At 43.1% G+C, this 27,562-nt stretch overlaps 1 protein-coding gene across 1 annotated transcript in view; it reads left to right on the forward strand.

The window, feature by feature from the left end:
* Positions 1–491: 491 nt before the first annotated feature.
* SLC22A2 (solute carrier family 22 member 2) overlaps positions 492–27,562 on the forward strand; it is a 130,046-nt gene continuing 102,975 nt past the window's right edge. Inside the window, exon 1 of the mRNA XM_056567240.1 lies at positions 492–1,015. Coding sequence (XP_056423215.1) covers positions 608–1,015 — 408 coding nt within the window. The 5' untranslated portion in view covers positions 492–607. The remainder of the gene's footprint in view (positions 1,016–27,562) is intronic.

Below are 27,562 nucleotides of genomic sequence, written 5' to 3' on the forward strand. Positions count from 1 at the left end.
GGAAAGATCCTATGTTCCCATATATCTTCCCCCCCCCAATCAACAGGAGTCTGCTGAAGGACTATGCTAAAATAAAACAAATGCAGTCCTCACACATACATAAACCTTCTTACAGTACAGTCAGTAAAAAATGGACTGTAGCACAACAGTAACCTCCTAATGGGAAGAATGTTGAACAGTTTCCCAAACCTGCTATATGGCTTCTGGGCACACAGATACCTCTAGTGGATGAATATCATAGTCTATTTTCAGTATATACTATATACAGTATATATACCAGATAGGTTATATGTGTTTACAGGCACAATGTTCTCCTATATCCTCAAATAAATAATTTTCATGTGCATTTGTACTCTGCAACTTGGCTAAATTCCGTAATTTAGTGACTTATAAATCCTAAAATACTTTAACTGTGCCAAGCACCTCCTTGCTGGATTAGCATGTAGTCTAAAGAAAAGTGTGTGAAAGGCAGAGCAATAGATAAGGTGACACTTGATAATAACAGATTTACAGATACCAGATATTTTACAGAAGCTTTTACTTCAGATCACAGTTGGTAAAACTGGGATCCTCTTCACTTACAGTCAATCTGTTATACATTCAAAAAATGACATCTTTTGATGATATTTTAGAAGACATAGGACAGTTTGGTTTGTTCCAAAGACAGATGTTCATTCTCATGTGCCTCATTTCTGCTGTGTTCACCCCAATATACGTAGGCATTGTGTTTCTAGGCTTTGTGCCTGAATTTAGGTGCAGTAATCCTGTGGTTGAAGACTTAAAGGACAAATGTGGTTGGAGCCTTGAAGAGCAGATAAATTATACTGTTCCACTGCTGGATGACTCCACTCAGACCAGTCAATGTCTTCAATATGATATTGACTGGAACAGGACATCCCTGAGTTGCATCGACCCATTAAGGAATCTTACTAAATCTGGTTACAGCAACATCACTTTTACCAGTTGTACAAATGGTTGGGATTATGACACTACTGGGTCATCTATAGTAACAGAGGTAAGTTACTTTGCAGCATTTGATATCTATTATATATCTATTGGCCTTACATATCTAGAATTGTTTTATTTTATTCTCCTAATCTGTTATGTTGATGTCACATTATTTATTATATGTATAGAGTTCATGCATCAAAATCCAAACTTTGGATTTTTAAAGTCTATTTACACGTACAGTATGCTGTGCACATCTGATTTGCAGGCGTTAAAGCTACAGATTTGAAGCTGTGTTCAGTTATCAAGTTATCATTAAACTCTCTATTTCATATATGTGCAGGATACTGTACGCGTAAATATATACCCTTAAATATATACCCTTAAATTTATTTGGCATAATCCACACTGAAAATCTGCAACAAATCCATGGTGTGAATTTTGTTAAGGTATTATTAGATAATACATTCCAAACCTGTTGTGTCTTCCGATTGCTGTCCCCCGGCATAATTACAGTGCTAGATGATTGTCAAGGAGGCCTGTGTGGCTGCCATATTTATTTATTTATTTTTAAATTATTTTTATTTCAGCAACAATTATACATTTCATTTAAAATCAGTTTCCATTTTTCTTTATCTATTATCAATATTCCAAAAGAATTATCCTTTTTCCCCCTCCCCCTGTACATTTCTCCAATCCAGTTCCAGTGCCCTGTCTGACCCTCCCCACTGAATATTCCTTTTTCTTTATCTGATGCTACCTCCCCCTCTTCCTCCCCCCCCCGTATATAGACCTTCCTATCGCTAAAAACCCCCAAAAATAAAAATAAACATTTGGCTCTTGCGCCCCCTCTGGATCCAACTTTCCATCCAGACCCAACCACATTACTCATTTTCTCCCTCTCACCTACTCGCGCTCTCTTGGTCTCTACCATACATATCATCCTTCAATCCTCCTATTATTATTATTATTATTATTTATTTTTCCTCCTTTTTTTAAATTTAGTATCAGTTTCCTCCCCTTGCCAGCAAGAAGCACTGTGCCTTCATGCCCCACTCCTCCCTGACTACTTGTCCTCCACTGCTGATGCGTTTATTACGCACCCTCCAGGATCAACAATTTCGGGGAGGGCATTTCAAACTATATTTTTCCTTTTTTTTTTCCTTTCTGTCTCTCTTTTTTTTTTTTTTTAATAGGGGGAGCTACTCAAATTTAATTTATTCACTTAATCCAGTGCAAGGACTCTCAAGCGCTCAATTTTCGTTCCAGCTTGGAGAAAAGAGGAGCGAGGGAGGAGAGCCATAAAAAAACACAAAGTAAAACAAACAAACAAGGAAGAGAGAAAGGAAAAAAAAAAGAGAAAAAAAAAAGACAATAAGGCTAGGTTTCCACTTGTTTTTTTGTTTTTTTTCTTTTACAAAAATGCCAATAAAAATGCCCATTCTGCCGCATGGCGTTTTTTTTGTGAAAAAACGCTGCGCCCAGATGTTAGCTGCAAGTCAATAGGGAACTGCAAAATGCCAAATCCACTTGGCGTTTTTCAGTTTAGCGTTTTTTTAATCCTTTTGTCATTTTTGGGCTCCTTGGCAGTTTTTAAAAAAACGACCTCTTGTCGAGACTTTGGCGTTTCTTCGGGAAAATCTTGGCGTTTTTCTCCTATAGAAGTCTATGGGAGTGAGAAAACACCAAGAAAAACGCCATGTGGGTTTTAACTTTGGCGTTTTTTCAGGCGGTTTTTATTCTCTTTTGGACTTTAGCGATCCAAAAAAGTGATGGAGATGCCTTTTTTATAAAAATTTAGCAGGGTACCATAAATGAAATGTATTTAATGAAATGTATCTTTTTTTATAACAAAATTTTAATAAATTTTTAAACAGGGATCAATTTATGTGGGCGGGTAGGGCACTAAAAATGTAGCCGAAAATAATAAAAATGTAGTGTGTGTGTTTTTTACTTTTTATTTTTTTTATATTTTTTAGGTAGTACTACTACTCCCAGCATAGAACACACTGTTCCATGATAGGAGTAGTAGTACCTGTACTAATTGAAAGATCGCCGGGGTCCGTTGCGATCCTTCTGTATAATTTATAGATGCGGCCGCTCTTCTATGGTCCCCTGCACTACCGTATATATACACTTATTCATATTTCCCACAGAGAGCTGTGATTGGTCGGTCAGACGGTTCCAGCCAATCACAACTCTGTGGGAAATAGGAATATGTGTATATATATACGTCAGTGCAGGGGACCATAGAAGAGCAGCCCCATCTATACATTATAAAGGAGGATCTCAGCAGGTGTCAGGAGTTACACTCCCTGTGATCTGTCTATTAATGCAGGTACTACAGCTCCCAGCATGGAGCAGAGTGTGCTCCACGTTGGGAGTAGTAGTACCTGCAGTAAGGGACAGATCAAAGCTGATGTCACTCCTCCTGACACCCGCTGCGATCCTCCTGAAGTGACTGTCGGGATCAGCTGTTCTCAAGGCTACAGAGCCGGGTGAACAGCTGATGCCCAGCAGGAACTAACAGTGAGCCTGCAATGTGTATACAGTATTCACATTGCTGGCTCACTTAACCCCTTGCTGAGCTGTGCGCTAAGCTAGGCCAGCAAGGAAAGAGTTAACTTACACTGCTGGACAGTGTAGGTTAACCCTTTGGGCAGTATACACTATATACAGCTATCAATAGATAGCTGTATATAGTGTATACAGAAGATGAAGAAGTCCCCTTACCTCCGTCCAGTCCCGCCGGTCCGTGTAGCTCCACCCCTAGTGATGACGGGGAGCTACAGACGGGATCCAGGCTAGTAAGTCTGAAGCTCTGTTAACATTGTCCGATTCGGATAATGTGAACAGACCCTTCTGCCATTGTCTACCCAGACATGGAGACTCCAGCTGTTGCTAAACTGCAACTCCCAGCATGCCCAGACAGCCAAAGGCTATCTGGGCATGCTGGGAATTGTAGTTTTGCACCAATTGGAGGCTCCCTGTTTGGGAAGACATTGAAGTATGGGCGCTCTCCCCTGCGGAGAGCGCAAAAAATGTCCTAACCCATTTTTTTGTGTTTTTTTTCTTCTCATTTCAGATCTGTGTATGCAGAGGATTACAACGGATTCGATGGATTACGACAGATTAACTGGATTTTTTAAATTTTAATAAAATGGTTAACGAGGGCTGTGGGAGAGTTTTTTTTAAATAAAATAATTTTTCCAATGTGTTGTGTTTTTTTTAAATTGAATTTTCAGGCTTAGTAATGGAGGCTGTCTAATAGACGGAATCCATTACTAAGCTGGGGCTTAGCATTAGCCCCAAAAACAGCTAGCACTAACCATCAATTTTTACCCAGGTACCCACCACCACAGGGGTACCGGGAAGAGTCGGTACCAACAGGTTCGGAGAGTCAAAAATGGCACTCCTGGGCCTAGGCAGTAACAGGCTGGCATTATTTAGGCTGGGGAGGGCCAGTAACAATGGTCCTCGCCCACCCTGGTAATGTCAGGCTGTTGCTGCATTGTTGGTATCTGGCTGATACTGAATATACGGGGAACCCTATGCGTTTTTTTTCCATAAATAAAAAAAAAAAAAAAAAATGCATAGGGTTCCCCCTATTTTAAGCATCAGCCAGATACCAACAAAGCAGCAACAGCCCGACATTACCAGGGTGGGCGAGGACCATTGTTACTGGCCCTCCCCAGCCTAAATAACGCCAGCCTGTTACTGTCTAGGCACAGGAGCACCATTTATGATGCTCCGGGCCTGTTGGTACCGGCTCTTCCCGGCACCCCTGTGGCGGTGGGTACCAGGGTAATAATTGGGGGTTAGCGCCAGCTGTTTTTGGGGCTAACACTAAGCCCCGGCTTAGTAATGGATTCCGTCTATTAGACAGCCTCCATTACTAAGCCTGAATATTCTATAAAAAAAAAACACAACACATTGGAAAAATTATTTTATTTTAAAAAACACTCCCCCACAGCCCTCATTAACCATTTTATTAAAATAAAAAAAATCCAGTTCATCCGTCATAATCCATCGAATCCGCCATAATCCTCTGCATACACGCATCTGAAACGAGAAGGGAAAAAAACATAAAAAAATAGGTTAGGACATTTTTTGCACTCTCCGCAGCCTCCAATTGGTGCAAAACTACAACTACCAGCATGGCCAGAAAGACTTTGGCAGTTGGGAGTTGTAGTTTAGCAACAGCTGGAGTCTCCCTGTCTGGGTAGACACTGGCAGAAGGGTCTGTTCCCATTATCCAAAATGGACAATGTTAACAGAGCTTCAGACTTACTAGCCTGGATCCCGTCTGTAGCTCCACCGTTAATGACATCATCACCAGAGGGCGGAGCTACACGGACCGGCTGGGACAGAAACGAGGGAGGTAAGTGGACCTCCTGTTCTGTATACACTATATACAGCTATCTATAGATAGCTGTGTATAGTGTATACCACACAAAGGGGCTATAGGAGCAGGGAGTCCTGTCAGTCTGGTGACAGGATTCCCGGTTCCTGTATAGTATACACGGGTACACTATGCACCCCTGTATACTATACGGCCGGGGGAGGTGAGTAGTGATACTGTACATCCCTCTTCACCTCCTTACACTCTGTGGACTGGGCTCTCAGCATCCGACCCACAGAGTGGTACCAGAAGACAGTGAGAAAACTGCCACAGGGTAAAAATTTGGCTGTTTCCACACACCAGGAAAAACGCCAGAAAAACTGCCAAAACTCAGGAAAAACCTGTGGCAGTTTTTGCTGGCGTTTTTTTAGGTGTACAAAAAAAAAACAAGTGGAAACCTAGCCTAATACCTACCCATCTTGTTATTACTACTGGCTTTGGTCGGACAGAGCACCTCTCCTTACAAATATATAATTATAGATAATCAATCCAACCCACCCCCCTTATCCCACCCCATGGCAGAAGGGAGTGGCTGCCATATTACATATTACATTCTGCTATAGGCAAGATGTAAAAGGACACAGAATGACAGTACACTTCAGTTTTTTAAATACTACAGTGTACTATATACAATAAAAACAGTAACTACTTAATGTTACTAGTCATGGTGTATGCAAAACTGTGTGATACTGTAAACATTCATAGGACTTTTAAAGGCGTTATCCAGGGAAAGAGACACAGAGCTAAATTCTTTCAGAAACAGCACCGCCTCTGTCCACATGTTGTGTGTGGTATCGCTGCTCAGTTCCATTGAGGTGAATGGAGCCAAACTAATACCACACACAACCAGAAAGGATGGGAAAAAATTAAAGGGGGAGGAGTTTGTCTTTATGTAAAGTCCAGTGTGCGGGAGGATATACGGGAGGGAATGGAGTCATTATGGGTAGAATTATATGGAGATAAAAATGAAAAAATTATGATAGGGGTTTGCTATAAACCACCAAATATAATGGAAGAGGCAGAAGATTAATTACTGAGGCAAATAAACATGGCAGCAAATCAGAATGATGTGATAATAATGGAGGGCTTTAACTATCCTGATATAAAATGGGAGACTGAGACCTGTGAATCTCATAAAGGAGACAGGTTTCTGACTATAGCTAAAGACAATTTTCTGTTCCAAATGGTGCAGGGCCCAACCAGAGGGGGTGCCCTACTGGACTTAATATTAACCAACAGACCTGATAGAGTAACTAATGTGAATACATACTGTATGGGAATAAAAGAGTCAGGAACAAGAGAAAACCAATGTGGATGAATAAAAATGTAAATGGGGCAATAAATGACAAAAAAGCATTTAAAGGGGTACTCCGGTGAAAACCTTTTTGTGGCAGAAAGTTAAACATATTTGTAAATTACTTCTATTAAAAAATCTTAATCCTTCCTGAACTTATTAGCTTCTGAATACTACAGAGGAAATTCTTTTCTTTTTGGAATGCTCTCTAATGACATCACGAGCACAGTTCTATGCATGGTTGCTAAAATGGACAGAGATGTCGGCAGAGAGCACTGTGCTCGTGATGTCATCAGTGTTCCAAAAAGAAAGGAATTTCCTCTGTAGCATTCAGCAGCTAATAAGTACTGGAAGGATTAAGATTTTTTAATAGAAGCAATTTACAAATATGTTTAACTTTCTGCCACCAGTTGATTTAAAAGAAAAAAGGTTTCCACCGGAGTACCCCTTTAAGCTACTAAAACAGGAAGGTAGTGAAGAAGCACTAAAAAGCTATTGAGAAAAAAAAAAAATATTTAAAAATCAGATATAAGGAGCAAAAGTGGAGACAGAAAGACTCATTGTGAAAGAGAGTAAAACTAACCCAAAAATGTTATTTAGCTGTATAAATAGTAAAAATTAAAGTGTTGGCCCTTTAAAAAGTGATGAGGGAGAAGTTATAGAAGGGGATAAGGAAAAGCAAATATATGAAACACATTCTTCTCCACTGTGCTGACGGAGAAAAATAAAATGCCAGGTTAAATGCAGCAGGATAAGATAAACGCCCAAGTGCAAAATCAAAATAGACAAATCACCAGGTCCAGATGGCATTCACCTCTTCGAGTTAAGTAATAGGAGTTAAGTAATGGAATATAGACAAACCGCTATATCTAATATTCAAGGACTCTATAGGTACAGGGTCTGTGTTCAGGACTGGCGCATAGCAAATGTGCCAATTTTCAAAAAGGGGACCAAAAGTGACCCCAGGAATTAGAGGCCTGTTAGTTTAACCTCAGTTGTATGTTAACTGAGGTTTTTTCTAGAGATGCTATTTTGGAGTATCTGAATGAAAATAAATGTCTGACTCCATATCAGCATGGGTTTATGACGGATCGGTCCTGTCAAACTAACCTGATCAGCTTTTACGAGAAAGTGAGCTCAAGATTGGACCAGGGTGCATCGCTGGGGGTAGTTTTTAATGGTACATACTGAGTGTTATCAAGCTCTGTAAAGTGGTTAACACAATAGAGGACAGTGCACTATGACCTGGATAGATTGTAGGCTTGGGCTGAGAAGTGACATATAAGGTTCAATATTGATAAATGTGATGAAAGGTATGCACATTGGGAGGAAAAATCCAGGCTGGGATTATGTATTAAATGGGAAAACACTGGGAAAAACTGACATGGAAAAGGGCTTAGGAGTTTTAGTTAACAGTAAATTTACCTGTCGTGACCAGTGTCAGGCAGCTGCTGCAGGGCAAATAAAATAATGGGGTGCATCAATAGGAGCATATATGCCCACGACAAGGAAATAATTCTACCACTGTACAAATCACTAGTCAGACCACACATGGAATACTGTGTATAGTATTGGCCACCTGTGTACAAGAAATAGTGGAGCTGGAGAGGGTTCAAAGACGGGCAACCAGAGTAATAGGGGGAATGGGAGGACTACAGTATCCAGAAAGATTATCAGAATTAGGGTTAAATAGTTTACAAAATGGCTCAAGGGCAACCTAATAACTATGTATAAGTTAATCAGGGGCAGTACAGAGATCTTTCCCATGATCTATTCATACCCAGGACTGTATCTATTACAAGGGAACATCCTCTACATCTGGAGGAAAGAAGGTTTCTACAACACCACAGACGGGGGTTCTTTATTGTAAGAGCAGTGAGACTATGGAACTCTGCCAGAGGAAGTGGTCATGGTAAACACAATAAAAGAGTTCAAAAGAGGCTTGGATGTGTTTCTGGAGAGTAATAACATTACAAATTATGGATAATAGATTTATAGGGATAGACTGTTGATCCAGGAATTTATTCTGATGCCCTATTGGATTTTTTTCCCCCTAGTATGGGGCAATTGGCATCAGCCTCATAAGGGTTTTTTTTTTTTGCCTTCTTCTGGATCAACACAGGAGGGACAAAATAAGGTTATAGGTTGAACTTGATGGAGTCTGGTCTTTTTTCAACCTTAAAGGGGTACTCCACCCCAAGACATCTTATCCCAATGCAAAGGATAGGGGATAAGATGTCGGATGTTTCCAGTGGCGGAACCCCCGCGGTCTCAGCTGCGGCCCCCCAGACATCAGGTGCAGAGAGCGAACTTCGCTCCGTGCCGGATGACTGGCGATGCGGGGAGGAGGCTCGTGACGTCACAGTCACGTCTCGCTCGTAACGTCATGGCCATGCCCCCTCAATGCAAGTCTATAGCCTCCAGCACTACACCTGATGCTCTCAATGAACCCCGGGTGCAGCAGGGAGATCCTTTGGATAGGGGATAACATGTCTAGGGGCAGAGTACTCCTTTAAGAACTATGTAACTTTGTAACTATATGATTCTTATTGTTGAATTTCTTTATTTGAAAACAAATTTAAAAAAAAAGAGATAACTTTACTTTTAGACAACCATGTTCCTCTGAGGCACCAGATGTCCCAACTTCCGACCTGGATGAGTACCTTTTTGTGGTGTTTACTAGACTCATATTTAGGTCAACACTAGAGATGGGCGAATCGAAGCTGACGAAGTCGAATTCATTCCAAATTTAATGAAAAATTCTATTTGGAATGAATCTGAATTTCCTCGCGGTTCGTGGTAACGAATTGCTTCATTTACTACATTTTGTACGGGCCAGGGGACTAAAATGGTGGCTACATGTGTAAGGACATGGGGCAAGGAACTCTGGAAAGGCGGGTAGGCAGGATCACCCTGAATCACATAGAGACATGCAGCCTATCAGCAGCCAGCCAGCCCTATATATTCTGCAGCCATTACCAAAGACGTGCATTTTACTGAGAGAGCAGAGACTGTTACTGACAATAGAGATCTGTCTAGCGGCGAATCCATTCATCTCAAGCCTGCATTTGTTCTGGCTAGAGAGAGAGCAGGCCCTGTGTGGTCACTAATCAGCTTTACTGTTACTGACAATACAGAGAGATCAGCACAGGGGAAATCCATTGGCCTAAGGCAGGGCCGGTTTTAGACAAAGTGTTGCCCTGGGCAAACCTAAAAAGGGGGCCCCAAATTTTTTAATATTCTACCAAAAATATAGGCGCATTTAATGCTGAAACCGATCAGCTGTTTTGCGGAGCTGCCGCAGCTGGATCTGCGCTGTGAACGGGGCCGGAAACAAATGGCCCCAATCACTGTGTAGTGCCTGTGCTGAGTTACTGCAGCTCTGCTCCCATTCACTGTATACAGAGCAGAGCTACAGTAACTCAGCACGGCCACTACACAGTGAATGGGGCCATTTGTTTCCGGACCCGTTCACAGTGTAGATCCAGCTGCGGCAGCTCCGCAAAACAGCTGATCAGTTTCAGCACCCCACCAATCAGATATTGATGGCCTATCCTGGGGATAGGCCATTAATATGTGGAACTGGAACTACTATCAGGGGTAATTAAGACATTTTATTACATGTATCAGGGTGCGTTCACATGCTGGTAACTAGCAGCGGGTTTCCTGCTGTGGGAAATCTACTGCGAGTTACACTACCTTTCATTTCAATGGGTCTGCAGTCAGTCTGCAATAGTGGCAGATTTGCAGACTGTTGGCAGACCCATTGAAACGAATGGTAGCGTAACTCCCAGCGGATTTTCCACAGCGGGAAACCCGCTGCTAGTTACCAGCATGTGAATCCACCCTTACATCCAAGGTGACCAGTCTGTAGACCTCCAGCTATTGCAAAACTACAAATCCCAGCATGCCCAGACAGCCAAGGACTGTTTGGGCATGCTGGTAATTGTAGTTTTACAAACAAGCTGGAGGGACACAGATTGGACACCTAGGTTATAGTGTGTGTGTATTAGTGTATGTATTGTAATTTTTTTTTTTTACTGTAACACTTACCCTGTAATGTCCCTGAACTGACTCTGGCTGCCACTGGCTTCCTGGTACTGCTGGATCACAGTGACAGGAGCCATTTGGAAGATGAAGTAGGCTCCTGACACGGGGCCCCTTTGGAAATGGGGGCACCAGGCAATTGCCTAGGTTGCCCCCGCCCTAACGCCGGCACTGACCTCAAGCCCGCATCACTGGGAGGGAGAGTTTAAAAGTCATTTCATAGTCTGCCAATTGAGATCATCACAGGAAGCACTGTGACTCCCCATTCAAAGACTGCAAGCAACCATGGTGCAGGCAGGCAGAGTTCAGAGAGAGAGAGTACGCTTTTTTCTGTTGCAACCGTACTGGGGTGTATTACTGTAAAAAAGTGAAAAATATACGCACTGCAGTTTTATGTTTTTTCTGGTTAAAGCTAATAGGGGGCAGTAAGAGTAAAAGCACTAAAAAACTTCCACACTAGATTGTTACGCTTATTTCTGGTGTTACCGTACTGGGGCATATTACTCTAAAAAAAGTGAAATATATACAGTCATGGCCATAAATGTTGGCACCCCTGAAATTTTTCAAGAAAATGAAGTATTTCTTACAGAAAAGGATTGCAGTAACACATGTTTTCTATACACATGTTTATTCCCTTTGTGTATATTGGAACTAAACCAAAAAAGGGAGGAAAAAAGCAAATTGGACATAATGTCACACCAAACTCCAAAAATAGGCTGGACAAAATTATTGGCACCATTAACTTAATATTTTTTTGCACACCCTTTGGAAAAAACTACTGAAATCAGTGGCTTCCTATAACCATCAATAAGCTTCTTCCTTTGCAAACTGCTCCAGGTCTCTCTTATTGGAAGGGCACCTTTTCCCAACAGCAATTTTAAGATCTCTCCACAGGTGTTCAATGGGATTTAGATCTGCACTCATTGCTGCCACTTCAGAACTCTCCAGCGCTTTGTTGCCATCCATTTCTGGGTGCTTTTTGACGTATGTTTGGGGTCATTGTCCTGCTGGAAGACCCAAGATCTTGGATGCAAACCCAGCTTTCTGACACTGGGCTGTACAGTGTGACCCAAAATCCTTTGGTAATCCTCAGATTTCATGATGTCTTGCACACATTCAAGGTACCCAGTGCCAGAGGCAGCAAAACAACCCCAAAACATCATTGAACCTCCACCATATTTCACTGTAGGTACTGTGTTCTTTTCTTTGCAGGCCTCATTCTGTTTTCCGTAAACAGTAGAATGATGTGCTTTACCAAAAAGCTCTATCTTGGTCTTATCTTTCCACAAGATTTTTTCCCGGAAGGATTTTTGCTTACTCAAGTCAACTTTGGCAAAATGTAGTCTTGCTTTTTTATGTCTCTGTGTCAGCAGTGGAGTCCTCCTGGGTCTCCTGCCATAGTGTTTTATTTCATTTAAATGTTGATGGATAGTTCGCACTGACACTGATGCTCCCTGAGCCTGCAGGATAGCTTGAATATCTTTGGAACTTGTTTGGGACTGCTTATCCACCATTCGGACCATCCTGCGTTGACACCTTTTATCAATTTTTCTCTTCCGTCCACACCCAGGGAGATTAGCTACAGTGCCATGGGTTGCAAACTTCTTGATAATGTTGCGCACTGGGGACGAAGGCAAATCTAGATCTCTGGAGATGGACTTGTAACCTTGAGATTTTTGATATTTTTCCACAATTTTGGTTCTCAAGTCCTCAGACAGTTCTCTTCTCCTCTTTCTGTTGTCCATGCTTAGTCTGGCACACACAGACACACAATGCAAAGACTAAGTGAACTTCTCTCCTTTTTATCTGCTTTCATGTGTGATTTTTATATTGCCCACACCTGTTACTTGCCCCAGATGAGTTTAACCCTTTAACCCCTTAAGGACTCAGGATTTTTCCGTTTTTGCACTTTCGTTTTTTCCTCCTTACCTTTTAAAAATCATAACCCTTTCAATTTTCCACCTAAAAATCCATATTATGGTTTATTTTTTGCGTCACCAATTCTACTTTGCAGTGACATCAGTCATTTTACCCAAAAATTCACGACAAAATGGAAAAAAAAATAATTGTGCGACAAAATCGAAGAAAAAATGCCATTTTGTAACTTTTGGGGGCTTCCGTTTCTACGCAGTACATATTACGGTAAAAATGACACATGATCATTATTCTGTAGGTCCATATGGTTAAAATGATACCCTACTTATATAGGTTTGATTTTGTCGTACTTCTGGAAAAAATCATAACTACATGCAGGAAAATGTATACGTTTAAAAATGTCCTCTTCTGACCCCTATAACTTTTTTATTTTTCCACGTACATGGCGGTATGAGGGCTCATTTTTTGCGCACTGAAGTTTTTATCGGTATGATTTTTGTTTTGATCGGACTTTTTGATCACTTTTTATTCATTTTTTAATGGTATAAAAAGTGACCAAAATACGCTTTTTTGGACTTTGGAATTTTTTTGCGCGTACGCCATTGACCGTGCGGTTTAATTAATGATATATTTTTATAGTTCGGACATTTATGCACGCAGCGATACCACATATGTTTATTTTTATTTACACTGTTATTTTTTTTATGGGAAAAGGGGGGTGATTCAAACTTTTATTAGGGTAAAATGACCTTTATTAACACTTTTTTGTAACTTTTTTTTTGCAGTGTTATAGGTCCCATAGGGACCTATAACACTGCACACACTGATCTCCTATGCTGATCACTGGCGTGTATTAACACGCCTGTGATCAGCGTTATCGGCGCTTGACTGCTCCTGCCCGGATCTCAGGCACGGAGCAGTCATTCGTCGATCGGACACCGAGGAGGCAGGTAAGAGCCCTCCCGGTGTCCTGCAAGCTGTTCGGGATGCAGCGATTTCACCGCGGCGGTCCCGAACAGCCCGACTGACTAGCCGGGATACTTTCACTTTCGCTTAAGAAGCGGTGGTCAGCGGTGGTCAGCTTTGACCGCCGCTTCTAAAGGGTTAATACCGCACATCGCCGCGATCGGCGATGTGTGGTATTAGCCACGGGTCCCGGATGTTGATGAGCGCCGGGACCGACGCGATGTGATGCGGGGCAGCGCGAACCCGCTTCATATCGCGGGAGCCAGCGCAGGACGTAAATATACGTCCTGTGTCGTTACAGGGTTAAAGGGCTACTCCAGTGGAAAACTTTTTTTTTTTTTTAAATCAACTGGTGCCAGAAAGTTAAACTTTTGGAACACGGAGCTCTCTGCTGACATGACCACAGTGCTCTCTGCTGACATCTCTGTCCATTTTAAGAATTGTCCAGAGTAGAAGAAAATACCCATAGCAAACATATGCTGCTCTGGACAGTTCCTAAAATGGACAGAGATGCCAGAAGAGAGCACTGTGGTCATGATGTGAGCAGAGAGCTATGTGTTCCAAAAAGAAAAGAATTCCCTCTGCAGTATTCAGCAGCTAATCAGTACTAGAAGGATTAAGATTTTTTAATAGAAGTAGTTTACAAATCTGGCAAAAATAGAGTATTAGTCCTCAGCTCAATATCAAAAAGATTAAATGGTGGATGTCTGGTGACAATAATAGAGAAAAAGAAGGATATAATAAATAATGTGTTGTTTATTATGAGATATTAAATAATGCGTTCCCGCAGGGCCCTACGGTAGCGCACAAATGGTTAAAAGATACAATAAAATATATAGAAGCAATTGAGTGTTACACTACAGAGCGAACATGAATGGTAATGATAATGCTCTCAATTACAATGTATCTAATATGGCTGCCAGCCATATAGTGATACACTATATGTAACTGTTGCATATAGTGCTACACTTATCAGAGTGATAGTGTATCTGGTATACACAATGAAAAAATAGGAACGTTCCTCCTGGAAAGAAAATCTGCTTAATATGCTTACTGATCAAAGAAACCTTCTGTACAATAAATGTTCAAAAATATCCTGTAAATGATATAAATGGCAGTCCTGTAGATGGTAGAGTTGTATCCTGTAAAATAAATATATATCCTAGAATTGTCCTGAAAAAGTGTCCTGTAATATAATAGTATCCTGTAACAGGTATAGCATACAAATCAGTTTGTATAATGAATATTGAAGCTGGATCGCTGTCACTGGTTTTTCCACTCCACATTCAAGTTGTCTGCAAAAGAAATATAATGGCTGGCACAGTTGTGCCACTCACCGCACCGCTGGTAAGCAGATGGAAGATGGTCAGATGCGCTCTAGCCGGGGCGGCGTGATGGTCGCAAGAGGTGCAGCCGCTCTCACTGGCGAGCTGTCCCTTGGCGTCTGACATCAGAGGTCAGCTGATGGCAGGTCAGCTGACCTTGTGCGGGAGGCTGATAAGCACTGGATAACGTTGAATGTAGATAGTTGGTACATGCAGATAGAAGTATTATTCCAATGGTGGAGGGTTCTGCACCGGTTTAGCAAATGGATTTCACTGCGGATCCATAAAGTAGGTGGATAATGGGTGGTAAATGAACAAAGTCTCTCCAGAGAGGAACTCTCCGATAAATGCTGTATAACCGCAGCTGTAGTGTGAACTGGATATAACTTACAAAGGCTCAAGCACAGTAACCAAACGCATTTCGGGGTTCAAAGCACATTAGTAGTACCCCTTCTTCATAGGTGTATATCATACACCATATACACCACTGAAGAAGGGGTACTACTAATGTGCTTTGAACCCCGAAACGCGTTTGGTGACTGTGATTGAGCCTTTGTAAGTTATATCCAGTTCACACTACAGCTGCGGTTATACAGCGTTTATCGGAGAGTTCTTCTCTGAAGAGACTTCGTTCATTTACACCCATTATCCACCTACTTTATGGATCCGCATTGAAATTCATTTGCTAAACTGGTACAGAACCCTCCACCATGACACGAGGAGGGTCCCTTACCTTGCCTACTGGTGTCCGATTGCCGAATGACTGCTCAGTGCCTTAGATCCAGGCATAGAGAGGGCTATAACACTGAAAAAAAAAAGTGAAAAAAGTGAATAAAGATCATTTAACCCATTCCCTAGTATTTAACGTATTTTTGGTCACTTTTTATATCATGAAAAAATGAATAAAAAGCGATCAAAAAGTCCCATCAATTCAAAAATTAGCCCTCATATCGCCCCATACTCGGAAAAATAAAGAAGTTATAGGGGTCAGAAAATGACAATTTTAAACGAATACATTTTCCTGCATGTAGTTATGATTTTTTTCCAGAAGTACGACAGAATCAAATCTATATAAGTGGGGCATCATTTTAATCGTATGGACCTACAGAATAAAGATAAGGTGTAATTTTTACTGAAAAATTTACTGCGTAGAAATGGAAACCCCCAAAAGTTACAAAACTGCTTTTTTCTCCAATTTTCTCGTAAGATTATTTTTTTTCCGTTTTGCCGTAGATTATTGGGTTAAATGACTGATGTCATTACAAAGTAGAATAGGTGGTGCAAAAAATAAGCCATCATATGGATTTTTAGGTGCAAAATTTAAAGGGTTATGATAGGGTTATGAGGTAAGGAGGAAAAAATGAAAGCGCAAAAACAGAAAAACGCTAAGTCCTTAAGTCTTTGGGGACGAAGAGCGGGTTTACAGTGGGTTTCCTTTTACAAGTTTGAGCTGCGGCAAATTTCCACCGCAGCTCAAACTCCCAACGGAAAACTTACTGTGAACCCCGCCTGTGTGAATGTACCCTAAAAACACTACACCACGCTAACAAATAATAAAAAGTAAAACACTACATATACACCCCCTTACACGTCCCCCCCCCTCCCAATAAAATTGAAAAACGTCTCATACGGCAGTGTTTCCTAAACGGAGCCTCCAGCTGTTGCAAAATCACAACTCCCAGTATTGCCAGACAGACATAGACTGTCCTGGCAGGCTGGAAGTCTTACAACAGCTGGAGGCCCCCTGTTTGGGAAACACTGCTGTAGGGTTTTACTGTAGGTAACCGGGTCCACCCCTATTGCAAATTCCTTATTTCGGCCTCAAATGCGCATGGCGCTCTCTCAATTCAGAGCCCTGTCATATTTCAAGGCAACAGTTTAGGGTCACATATGTGGTATTTCCGTACTCGGGAGAAATTGCACTACAAATTTTGGGGGGATTTTTCTCCTTTTACCCCTATGAAAAGGTAAAGTTTGGGGCTACACCAGCATGTTAGTGTAAAAAAAATAAACATTTTTACACTTACATGCTGGTGTTGCCCCATACTTTTCATTTTCACAAGAGGTAAAAGGAGAAAATGGCCCCCAAAATTTGTAACACAATTTCTTCTGAGTACGGAAATACCCAATATGTGTACGTAAAATGCTCTGCAGACGTACTACATGGCTCAGGAGTGAGAGAGCGCCATGTACATTTGAGGCCTAAATTGGTGATTTGCGCAGGGGTGGCTGATTGTTACAGCGGTTCTGACATGAACGCAAAAAAAAAAACACCCACATGTGACCTCATTTTGGAAACTACACCCCTCACGGAACGTAACAAGAGGTATAGTGAGCCTTAACACCCTTCAGGTCTTTGACAAATTTTCGTTAAAGTTGGACATGAAAATAAAAAATTTGTTTTTTTCCCCTGAAATGCTGGCGTTACCCCCAATTTTTCATTTTTACAAGGGGTAATAGGAAAAAAGCCCCCCAAAATTTGTAACCCCATTTCTTCTGGGTATATAAATACCCCATATGTGGAAGTAAAGTGTTCTGCAGGCGAACTACAATGCTCAGAAGAGAAGGAGCACCATTGGGCTTTTTGAGAGAGAATTAGGCTGGAATTGAAGGCTGTGTGTGTTTACAAAGCTCCCATGGAGGCAGTACAGTGGACCCCCTCCACATGTGACCCCATTTTGGAAACTACACCCTTCACGGAATGTAACAAGGGGTACAATGAGCATTTATGCCCCACAGGTGTCTGGATTTTTTGAACAGTCGTCCGTAAAAATGAAAAATTTAATTTTTCATTTGCACAGCCCACTGTGGCAATGATCTGTCAAATGCCAGTGGGGTGTAAATGCTCACTGCACCCCTTAAGTTCTGTGAGGGGTGTAGTTTCCAAAATAATATGCCATGTGTTTTTTTTTTTTTTTTTTTTTACTGTTCTGGCATCATGGGGGCTTCCTAAATGCTGAAAAACCATTTCAGCAAAATTTGCTCTCCAAAAGCCCAATGTTGCTCCTTCCTTTCTGAGCCCTCTAGTGCACCCACAGAGCACTTAACATACACATATGAGGTATTTTTCCTTACTCGAGAGAAATGGGGTTACAAATTTTGTGGGGCATTTTCTCCTATTACTCCTTGTGAAAATGAAAAGTTTGGGGTAACACCAGCATTTCAGTGTTAAAAATCAAATTTTTCATTTTCATGTCCCACTTTAACAAAAGTTCGTCAATCACCTGTGAGGTGTTAAGGCTCACTGGACCCCTTGTTACGTGCCTTGAGGTGTGTAGTTACCAAAATAGCATGCCATATGTTTTTTTTGTGCTGTTTTGGCACCATAGGGGTTTTCTAAATGCAACATGCCCCTTTCAGCTAAATTTGCTTTCCTAAAGCCAAATGTGACTCCTTCTCTTCTGAGCATTGTAGTTCGCTAGCAGAGCATTTTACGCCCTAACATTAGGTATTTCCATACTCAGAAGAGATGGGGTTACAAATTTTGCGGGGCATTTCCTCCCATTACCCTTTGTCAAAATGGTAAATTTGGGAAAAAAAACTGCACTTTAGTGAAATTTTTTTTCATTTACACATCCGACTTTAATGAAAAGTCGTCAAACACCTGTGGGGTGTTAAGGCTCACTGGACCCCTTGTTACGTGCCTTGAGGGGTGTAGTTTTCAAAATAGTATGCCATGTGTGTTTTTTTTGCTGTTCTGGCACCATAGGGGCTTCCTAAATGTGACATGCCCCTCAAAAACCATTTCAGAAAAATTCACTCTCCAAAATCCCATTGTTGCTCCTTCCCTTCTGTGCCCTCTACTGCGCCCGCCGAACACTTGACATACACATATGAGGTATTTCCTTACTCGAGAGAAATTGGGTTACAAATTTTGGGGGGCTTTTTCTCCTATTACACCTTGTAAAAATTCAAAAACTGGGTCTACAAGAAAATGCGAGTGTAAAAAATGAAGATTTTGAATTTTCTCCTTCACTTTGCTGCTATTCCTGTGAAACACCTAAAGGGTTAACAAACTTTCTGAATGTCATTTTGAATACTTTGAGGGGTGCAGTTTTTATAATGGGGTAATTTATCGGGTATTTCTTATATGAAGGCCCTTCAAATCCATTTCAAAACTGAACTGGTCCCTGAAAAATTCCGATTTTGAAAATGTTGTGATAAATTGGAAAATTGCTGCTGAACTTTGAAGCCCTCTGATGTTTTCCAAAAGTAAAAACATGTCAACTTTATGATGAAAATATAAAGTAGACATATTGTATTTGTGAATCAATATGTCATTTATTTGAAATGTCTGTTTTCCTTACAAGCAGAGAGCTTCAAAGTTAGAAAAATGCAAAATTTTTAATTTTTTCATCAAATTTGGGAATGATGCAAGTATGGACAAAAAACAATCTCGGAATCAGAATGAAAAGTAAAAGCATCCCAGAGTTATTAATGCTTAAAGTGACAGTGGTCAGAACTGCAAAAAATGCTCCCGTCCTTAGGGTTATAATGGGCTCCGTCCCCAAGGAGTTAAGGGGTTAAAGGAGCATCACATGCTTGAAACAATCTTATTTTTCCACAATTTTGAAAGGATGCCAATAATTTTGTCCAGCCCGTTTTTGGAGTTTGGTGTGACATTCTGTAAAATTTTCCCTTTTTCTCCTCCCTTTTTTGGTTTAGTTCCACAATACACACAAAGGGAATAAACGTGTATAGCAAAACATGTGTTACTGCAATCCTTTTTGTGAGAAATACTATATACGCACTCAGCAGTTCTACGTTTTTTCTGGCTAAAGCTCATAGAGGGAAGTAAGTGTAAAAGCACTAGATTGTTACGCTTATTTATGGTGCAACCGTACTGGGGCATATTACTTTAAAAAAAAAAAGTGAAATATATACACACTCAGCAGTTCTAATTTTTTTCTGGTTAAAGCTAATAGGGGGCAGTAAGTATAAAAGCACTAGATTGTTACGCTTATTTCTGGTGCAACTGTACAGGGGCGTATTACTAAAAAAAAAAGTTAAATATATACGCACACCACTGTTCTACAAGTATGTCAGGCAGAGAAGTGCCAGGCCATGCACAGGAGGAGTGACAGAGGCCTAAATTCATCAGGCGCAGGCAGAGGTCTCAGCAGAGTGGGGGCTTGCCAGTAGGAGTCGCAGCGAGAGGTCTGAGCTCCCGGAGTCAGCTAGCGGTCGTGTCTCGACCAGCAAACCAGCAGCCGTCATTGATTGGTTAACTCGGTCATCCACTTCATCCCAAGTGACATCCGACACATCCGACACCCCCTCAGTCAACAGTCGGTGGGTTCCTCAGACACAACCCTCTGTCCTATACTGTTCCCTCACGCAGTGAAATATTTTATGCTGTGGGCTCAGCTCCACTATACAGTGAGGACGATGAACTAGAGGACAGTGAGCAGCTACTGCCCAGCCATGATGTGGTTTTGCAAGCGTTTAGGCTCCTGAAACAGACATGGTTGAGGAACTTAAGGGTGACATCAGTATTGTGCAGACAAAACTCCATGATGAAGAAACCGATCGCACTTGGGAGCTGGGTGCAGCAGGAACTTCATCATCACCAGGAGAAGAGGCTGACAGGTTGCCTGTGAGGCAGCAGCTGAGCCAGCAAGGTCGTAGCATGGAGGGTGGCAGCAGTGGGAAGTCTGGAGCCCAACGTGCCCGGGATAGACCACCTGTTTTGTGGCAGCCTACCTGCCCGGGAGGTCGCGGAGCAGGGGTTCCTGGAGTCTGCGGCAGTAGCAGTCAGTCAGTGCAGACTGTTGGGGGGAAAATCAGCTACTCGGTGGTGTGGCAGTTTGTTTATCAAGCATCAGGAGGAGGTTAACATGGCCACATGTAAGCTATGTGGGCAGAAGGTGAAGCAGGGCCAGGGACCCAATGTTGGCACCATGGCCTTGCGTCAACATATGTAGCATCACCATAAAGCGGCCTAGGAGAACCGACGCTCCGATGTGGTGGTCCAGCCTGCTGCAGTAACTGCTGCATCATCCAATGGCACGTCGCTCACTGTTTCAGCCAGCCAAGGCTCTACCACCTCAGCCAAAGGGAACTGTCTGTCATTCCCATGTTCTGTTGGCCAAGATGCTCCTGCTCCTTCAACTTCTCGTCAGTCATTCTAGCAGCAATCCTTCACCGAAGCAATTTCCAAGAGACAACAGAATACGCCCACTCATCCAACGGCGCAAAAGCTGAAGGTGCTCCAGTCCAAGTTGCTGGTGCTGCAGTCCCTCCCTTTTCAAGTGGTGGACTCTGCACCTTTCAGAGAACTGATGGCTTGTGCCGAGCCGATGTGTAGAGTCCCATGCCGTAATTTATTTTCCAAAAAAGGCAGTATCAACCCTGCCCAAATATGTAGAACAGAAGGTGGGCCAGTTCTTGAGTCTGTCGGTGTGTACCAAAGTGCACAGTATCGCCGTCGTGTGGAGCTATAACTACGGTCAGGGACAATACATGTCCTTTACGGCCCACTGGGTGAATGTGGTTCCTGCACAGCCACACCAGCAACTTGACCAGGTCACGGCACTTCCGCCTCCATGCTCTCACGCCGTTGGCCCTGTGACAATGTCCGACTCTGCCTCCTCATCCTCCACCATTTCCTCAGCCTCCACTGCATGGACAAGTCACAGAGCCCCTCCAGCATACCAATTGTGCAGGGCACGGCGGTGTCACGCTGTTCTTTACCTGGTTTGCCTTGGCGAACGGAGTCACACGGGTGAGGAACTGCTCAAAGTGATTGATCAAGAAATGGAATTATGGCTTTTTCCGCGACAACTGAAAATGGGAACCATGGTGACCGACAACGGGAAGGACATCTTGCCTGCACTGCCTCAAGGAAGGCTGAGCCATGCGTCCTGCATGGCCTACATGTTCGATCTGGTTGTCAAGCAGTTCCTAAAGTGTTCCACTCATCTGCAAGACATCCTAAGAATGACCAGGAAACTTTGCATGCACTTCAGCCACTTATACACCGCAAAGCACACCCTCATTGAGCTGAAGCGTCAAAACGGCATCCCCCAACATAGTCTGATATGCAACGTTTCCACCCTTTGAAATTCCACCCTCCATATGTTGGACCGACTATACGAACAGAGAAAGGCCATCAACGATTACTTGATGATCCAAGAATATAGGAGTACTTCCCTGTGTAACTTCGATGTCAACCAGTGGAAGCTCATACGTGACACCTGCGATTTGCTCAGGCCACATTATTTGTCAGTCACCAGGATTATGGGATGAACTACATCATTCCACTGCTTAATTTCCTACAACAGATGGTGGAAACAATGGCTGGTCAGTGCCCTGGAGACATGGTGCCTACATCTCACGGCCACATGAGCCCTGTGGGGGCTGAACTGGAAGAGGAGCAGGGGGAGGGGGGCAGTGGAGCATAGGCAATGTGTAGCAAAATGAGCGGTTTTGATACTCCGCTGACAGGAGAGGAAGAGCAGGAGCAGCCAGAGGAGCTACAGGGTGATGAGGAAGGAGAGATAGAGGACCCAGACACACCGTGGTAGTATGCAGTGAAGATGGAGGCAGGGAGTCCCTTCGAGTCACTTGCACAAATGGCACGATGCATGTTCACTTGCTTGTGTAGTGACAGCCAAATTGTCACCATTCGGCAGTGGGATGACTTCTGGCTTTCCACCTTGTTGGACCCTCACTACTTTTTTATACCCACTGAGAAGGAGGACAAACTGACCTACTACAGAGACATCCTACGTAGTCAGTTGGCCGATGTCTATCTGCACCATCGTCCATTCTCTCGCAGATCTGACTGGGGGGGGGGGGGCTCTGTGCTTACATTCCACTGCCATGGCTGCTGGGGAGTGGTGGGGTGGCAGGAGCACTACCAGCTCCATCAGCAGCAGCCTGAGTCTACATTTGCGGATGAGTAGCTTTCTTCAACCGCATAGTGAAGCAACTAATCAGCAGCAGCAGGTAGACCTTTAACAGGACCTGAAACAACAGGTGCTGGCATACTTGACCCTGCCAACCCACATTGAAGATCCACTGGACTTCTGGGCAGCCAAACTGGATTTGTGGCTGCAAGTAGCAGAGTTTGCCCTGGAAAAGCTGTCCTGCCAGGCCAGAAGTGTGGCATCAGAGCAGGTGTTTAGTGTGGAGGGGGCCATAGTAACCTCAAGGAGAACTTGACTGTCCACCAAAAAAATGTGGAGCGACTGACCTTTGTCCAGATGAATCAGGCTTGGATCAGCCAGAATTTCCACCCACCAATGCCTGATGCATCAGACTAGATTATCCATAGAGCCACACCAACACTTTGACAAAAGAGACTGGTTTCTTCTGCCTAGCTGCCTCAGCTACTATTCTGATCCTGGCACCCGCCTGATGCCACACATCTGATGCCAAGTGCTCCTTCTTTCACCCACCTTCTTCAGCGAGTACTGGTATTGCCACCCACCGCCCACTCTGTCACTAGGTCACTTTCAGGACCCCTGATGCTGCTGCTGCCACTGCCACCTCCAGGCTTTGTCATTGTGCTGCCATATGATTTCCTCATGCTGCTGCTGCCACCTCCAAGCTCTGTCATTGTGCCGCTCTGTGGCCTACATAGGCTGCCGCCACCTTCAGGCTGTGTCATTCTGCCACCATATGGTCTCCTCATGCTGCTGCCACCTCCAGGCTGTGTCATTGTTCCGCCATATGGTCTCCTCAGGCTGCTGCCACCTTCAGGCTGTGTTATTCTGCCGTCATATGGTCTCCTCATGCTGCTGCCACCTCCAGGCTGTGTCATTCTTCTGCTATATGGTCTCTTCATGCTGCCGCCACCTCCAGGCTCTGTCATTGAGCTGCACTGCGGCCTACATAGGCTGCCGCCACCTCCAGGCTCTGTCATTGAGCTGCTCTGCGGCCTACATAGGCTGCCGCCACCTCCAGGCTCTGTCATTGTGCTGCTCTGCGGCCTACATAGGCTGCCGCCACCTCCAGGCTGTGTCATTCTGCCGCCATTTGGTCTCCTCATGCTGCCGCCACCTCCAGGCTGTGTCATTCTGCCGCCATATGGTCTCCTCATGCTGCCCCCACCTCCAGGCTGTGTCATTCTGCTGCCTTATGGTCTCTTCATGCTGCTGCCACCTCCAGGCTTTGTCATTGTGCTGCTCTGCGCCCTACATAGGTTGCAACCACCTCCAGGTTGTGTCATTCTGCCGCCATTTGGTCTCCTCATGCTGCTGCCACCTCCTGGCTTTGTCATTGTGCTCTCATGTGGTCTCCTCATGCTTCCGCCACCTCCAGGCTGTGTCATTCTGCAGCCATATGGTCTCCTCATGCTGCTGCCACCTAAAGGCTCTGTCATTGTGCCACCATGTGGTCTCCTCATGCTGCCACCACCTCCAGGCTGTGTCATTCTGCTGCCATATGGTCTCTTCATGCTGCCGCCACCTCCAGGCTGTGTTATTCTGCTGCCATATGGTCTCCTGATGCTGCTGCCACCTCCAGGCTGTCTCATTCTGCTGCCATATGGTCTCCTCATGCTTCTGCCACCTCCAGGCTCTGTCATTGTGCCACCATGTGATCTCCTTGTTTTATTATTGATTTTGTGATAATACAGTATGTTTTTCAAAGTAAACTTCGGGCCCCCGGGACATTCCGTCATGAGCATCAGGGGGGCGGGGAGCTGAGAGGCAGGGGCTGGGACAAGCGGTAGCTTGCCTCACGGCGGACCACCAGCTCGTTTTTAAAATACAAGTACAAGCTTTTTCACTTCTGCAACTTATACACTGCCGCAATTATACACTATTGGAGCTTGAATTACTGCAGCTGCTGGCACCAGACTTGCTCTACAATGGGTCCTTAAAAAAGGATTTAAAGTTTGCTCATTCCATTTACCAAACTGTCATTGTGCCGCCATGTGATCTCCTCATGCTGCTGCACATTAAACTTGTTAATCTCTTCAAAATCTTCTATTGACATTTAAAAAATCTCTTTAATCTCTTCAATTGTGATACCATATGGTCTCCTAACCATGCTGCCACATCCAGACTCATATCATTGTTCCGCTCTGCAGCAGTGATTCTAATAACGATGCCTGTAATCAGCATGTCATACTGAATAACAGTATTATTTCACTACCCCAGCACACTCCCTATGCGTGTTAAGGCAAGGAAAAGTGTTCTACACCCCTGCGGAGGCTCTATGTAGCCTGGAAATAGCCGTTTTTAATAAAAAATTTGCCCCAAATAAATTTGGATTGAACCAAATTTTGGGGGAAAATTCGGCGAATCGGCCAAATCGAATTTTTCTAAAATTGGCCTATCTCTAGTCAACATACATATCTACTACATATAAATCCCCAAATCAGAATCAGTATAATTTATTCTACCCAACTTCTAACATTTTATACTTCTGCCTAATTGGGTAGCTAGAGCTGTAGAAAATAATACATATAACGTACAAGTAGTTTCTATATAGATCATGTACATAAGAACTTTATCCTTTGAACTACTAAAATATTAGAAGGTTATATAATTTCCATTGTATACTAGTTCTTTAATAATTTAATCTTTAATACAACCAAAATTAAAGGGGTTATCCAGGAATGAAAAAACACAGCTAATTTCTTTCAAAAACAGCTCCACGTCTGTCTCCAGGTTGGGTGTGGCTTTACAACTTGGCTCCATTCACTTCAATGGAACTGAGCTGCAGAACCACAGCCAACCTGGAAACAGACGGGGAACGTTTAAAAAAAAAAGAAAAAATTAGCTCTGTTTATCTATACCCGGATAACCCCTTTAACCCCTTAACGACGAAGGACGTGTATTTACGTCCTCCGCCGGCTCCCGCGATATGCCGCTGGGTCACGCGGTTTCCCCGCGGCATATCGGGTCGGTCCCGGCGGCTAACAACGTCCGGGACCCGCGGCTAATACAGGACATCACCGATCGCGGTGATGCCCTGTATTAACCCTTCAGATGCAGCTATCAAAGCTGACCGCCGCGTCTGAAGTGAAAGTGACCCGGCTGCTCAGTGGGGCTGTTCGGGACCGCCGCGGTGAAAACCGCCGCGTCCCGAACAGCTTACAGGACACCGGGAGGGCCCTTACCTGCCTCCCGGTGTCCGATTGACGAATGACTGCTCCGTACCTGAGATCCAGGCAGGAGCAGTCAAGCGCCGATAACACTGATTATAGGCGCGTTAATACACGCCAGTGATCAGCATGAGAGATCAGTGTGTGCAGTGTTATAGGTCCCTATGGGACCTTTAACATTGCAAAAAAAAAAAAAGTAAAAAAAAAAAGTGTTACTAAAGGTCATTTAACCCCTTCCCTAATAAAAGTTTGAATCCCCCCCCCTTTTACCATAAAAAAATAAAACTGTGTAAATAAAAATAAAAATATGTGGTATTTCCGCGTGCGTAAATGTCCAAACTATAAAAATATATCGTTAATTAAACTGCACGGTCAATGGCGTACATGTAAAAAAAATCCAAAGTCCAAAAAAGCGTATTTTTGGTCACTTTTTATACCATTAAAAAATGAATAAAAAGTGATCAAAAAGTCCGATCAAAACAAAAATGGTACCGATAAAAACTTCAGATCACGTCAAAAAAAATTAGTCCTCATACCGCCATGTACGTATAAAAATAAAAAAGTTATAGGGGTGAGAAGAGGACATTTTTAAACGTATAAATTTTCCTGCATGTAGTTATGATTTTTTCCAGAAGTGTGACAAAATGAAACCTATATAAGTAGGGTATCATTTTAACCATATGGACCTAAAGAATAATGATAAGGTGTAATTTTTACCAAAATATGCACTGCGTAGAAACGGAAGCCCCCAAAAGTTACATAATGGCGTTTTTCTTCGATTTTGTCGCCCAATGATTTTTTTTTTTGTTTCTCCGTGGATTTTTGGGTAAAATGACTAATGTCCCTGCAAAGTAGAATTGGTGAGGCAAAAAATAAGCCATAATATGGATTTTTAGGTGGAAAATTGAAAGGTTTATGATTTTTAAAAGGTAAGAAGGAAAAAAACTAAGTGCAAAAACTGAAAAACCCTGCGTCCTTAAAGGAGTACTCCGGTGCACACTTTTTTCATGTTATCCTGTCCGGACTGCAAAATAAAAGAAAATGCACTTTATCTTACCTGCCAATGAGCCCCCGGAGCGCCGGTACAGGTGTTCGGTCCCCGGGCTGTATTCTTCTTACTTCCGGTTAGCCCGGCACATCACACAGAGCTCCAGCCTATCACTGGCTGAGGCGGGACATCGCTGCGGCCAGTGATAGGCTGAAGCTCCGTGTGACGTGCCGGGCTAACCGGATGTAAGAAGAATACAGCATGGGGACCGAACACCTGTACCGGCGCTCCGGGGGCTCGTTGGCAGGTAAGATAAAGTGCGTTTTCTTTTATTTTGCAGCCCGGACGGGATAACATGAAAAAAGTGTGCACCGGAGTACTCCTTTAAGGGGTTAAGAAGTTGTATTTTTATCCCCTATGTGAATGTAACATATAAAACGTATTTGCTTTTTAGAGTTCACTACAGACCTTACCAGTGAGCACAATACTGATGGGACAGAATGCACAATGGGAGGGATTTATCATTGGTTTTACCCTGCTTCTGTGGTGTTGACTTGTAGCACAATTTGTCTCAGTTGCTGTTACGAGACTCTTTATTGCGACTTTTCAACTGTAATTTAAAAAAAAAAGTGTACTAGCACTATATTTATCGCATACC

This window comes from Hyla sarda, chromosome 3 (assembly GCF_029499605.1).
Source record: "Hyla sarda isolate aHylSar1 chromosome 3, aHylSar1.hap1, whole genome shotgun sequence".
Taxonomy (NCBI): Eukaryota; Metazoa; Chordata; class Amphibia; order Anura; family Hylidae; genus Hyla; species Hyla sarda.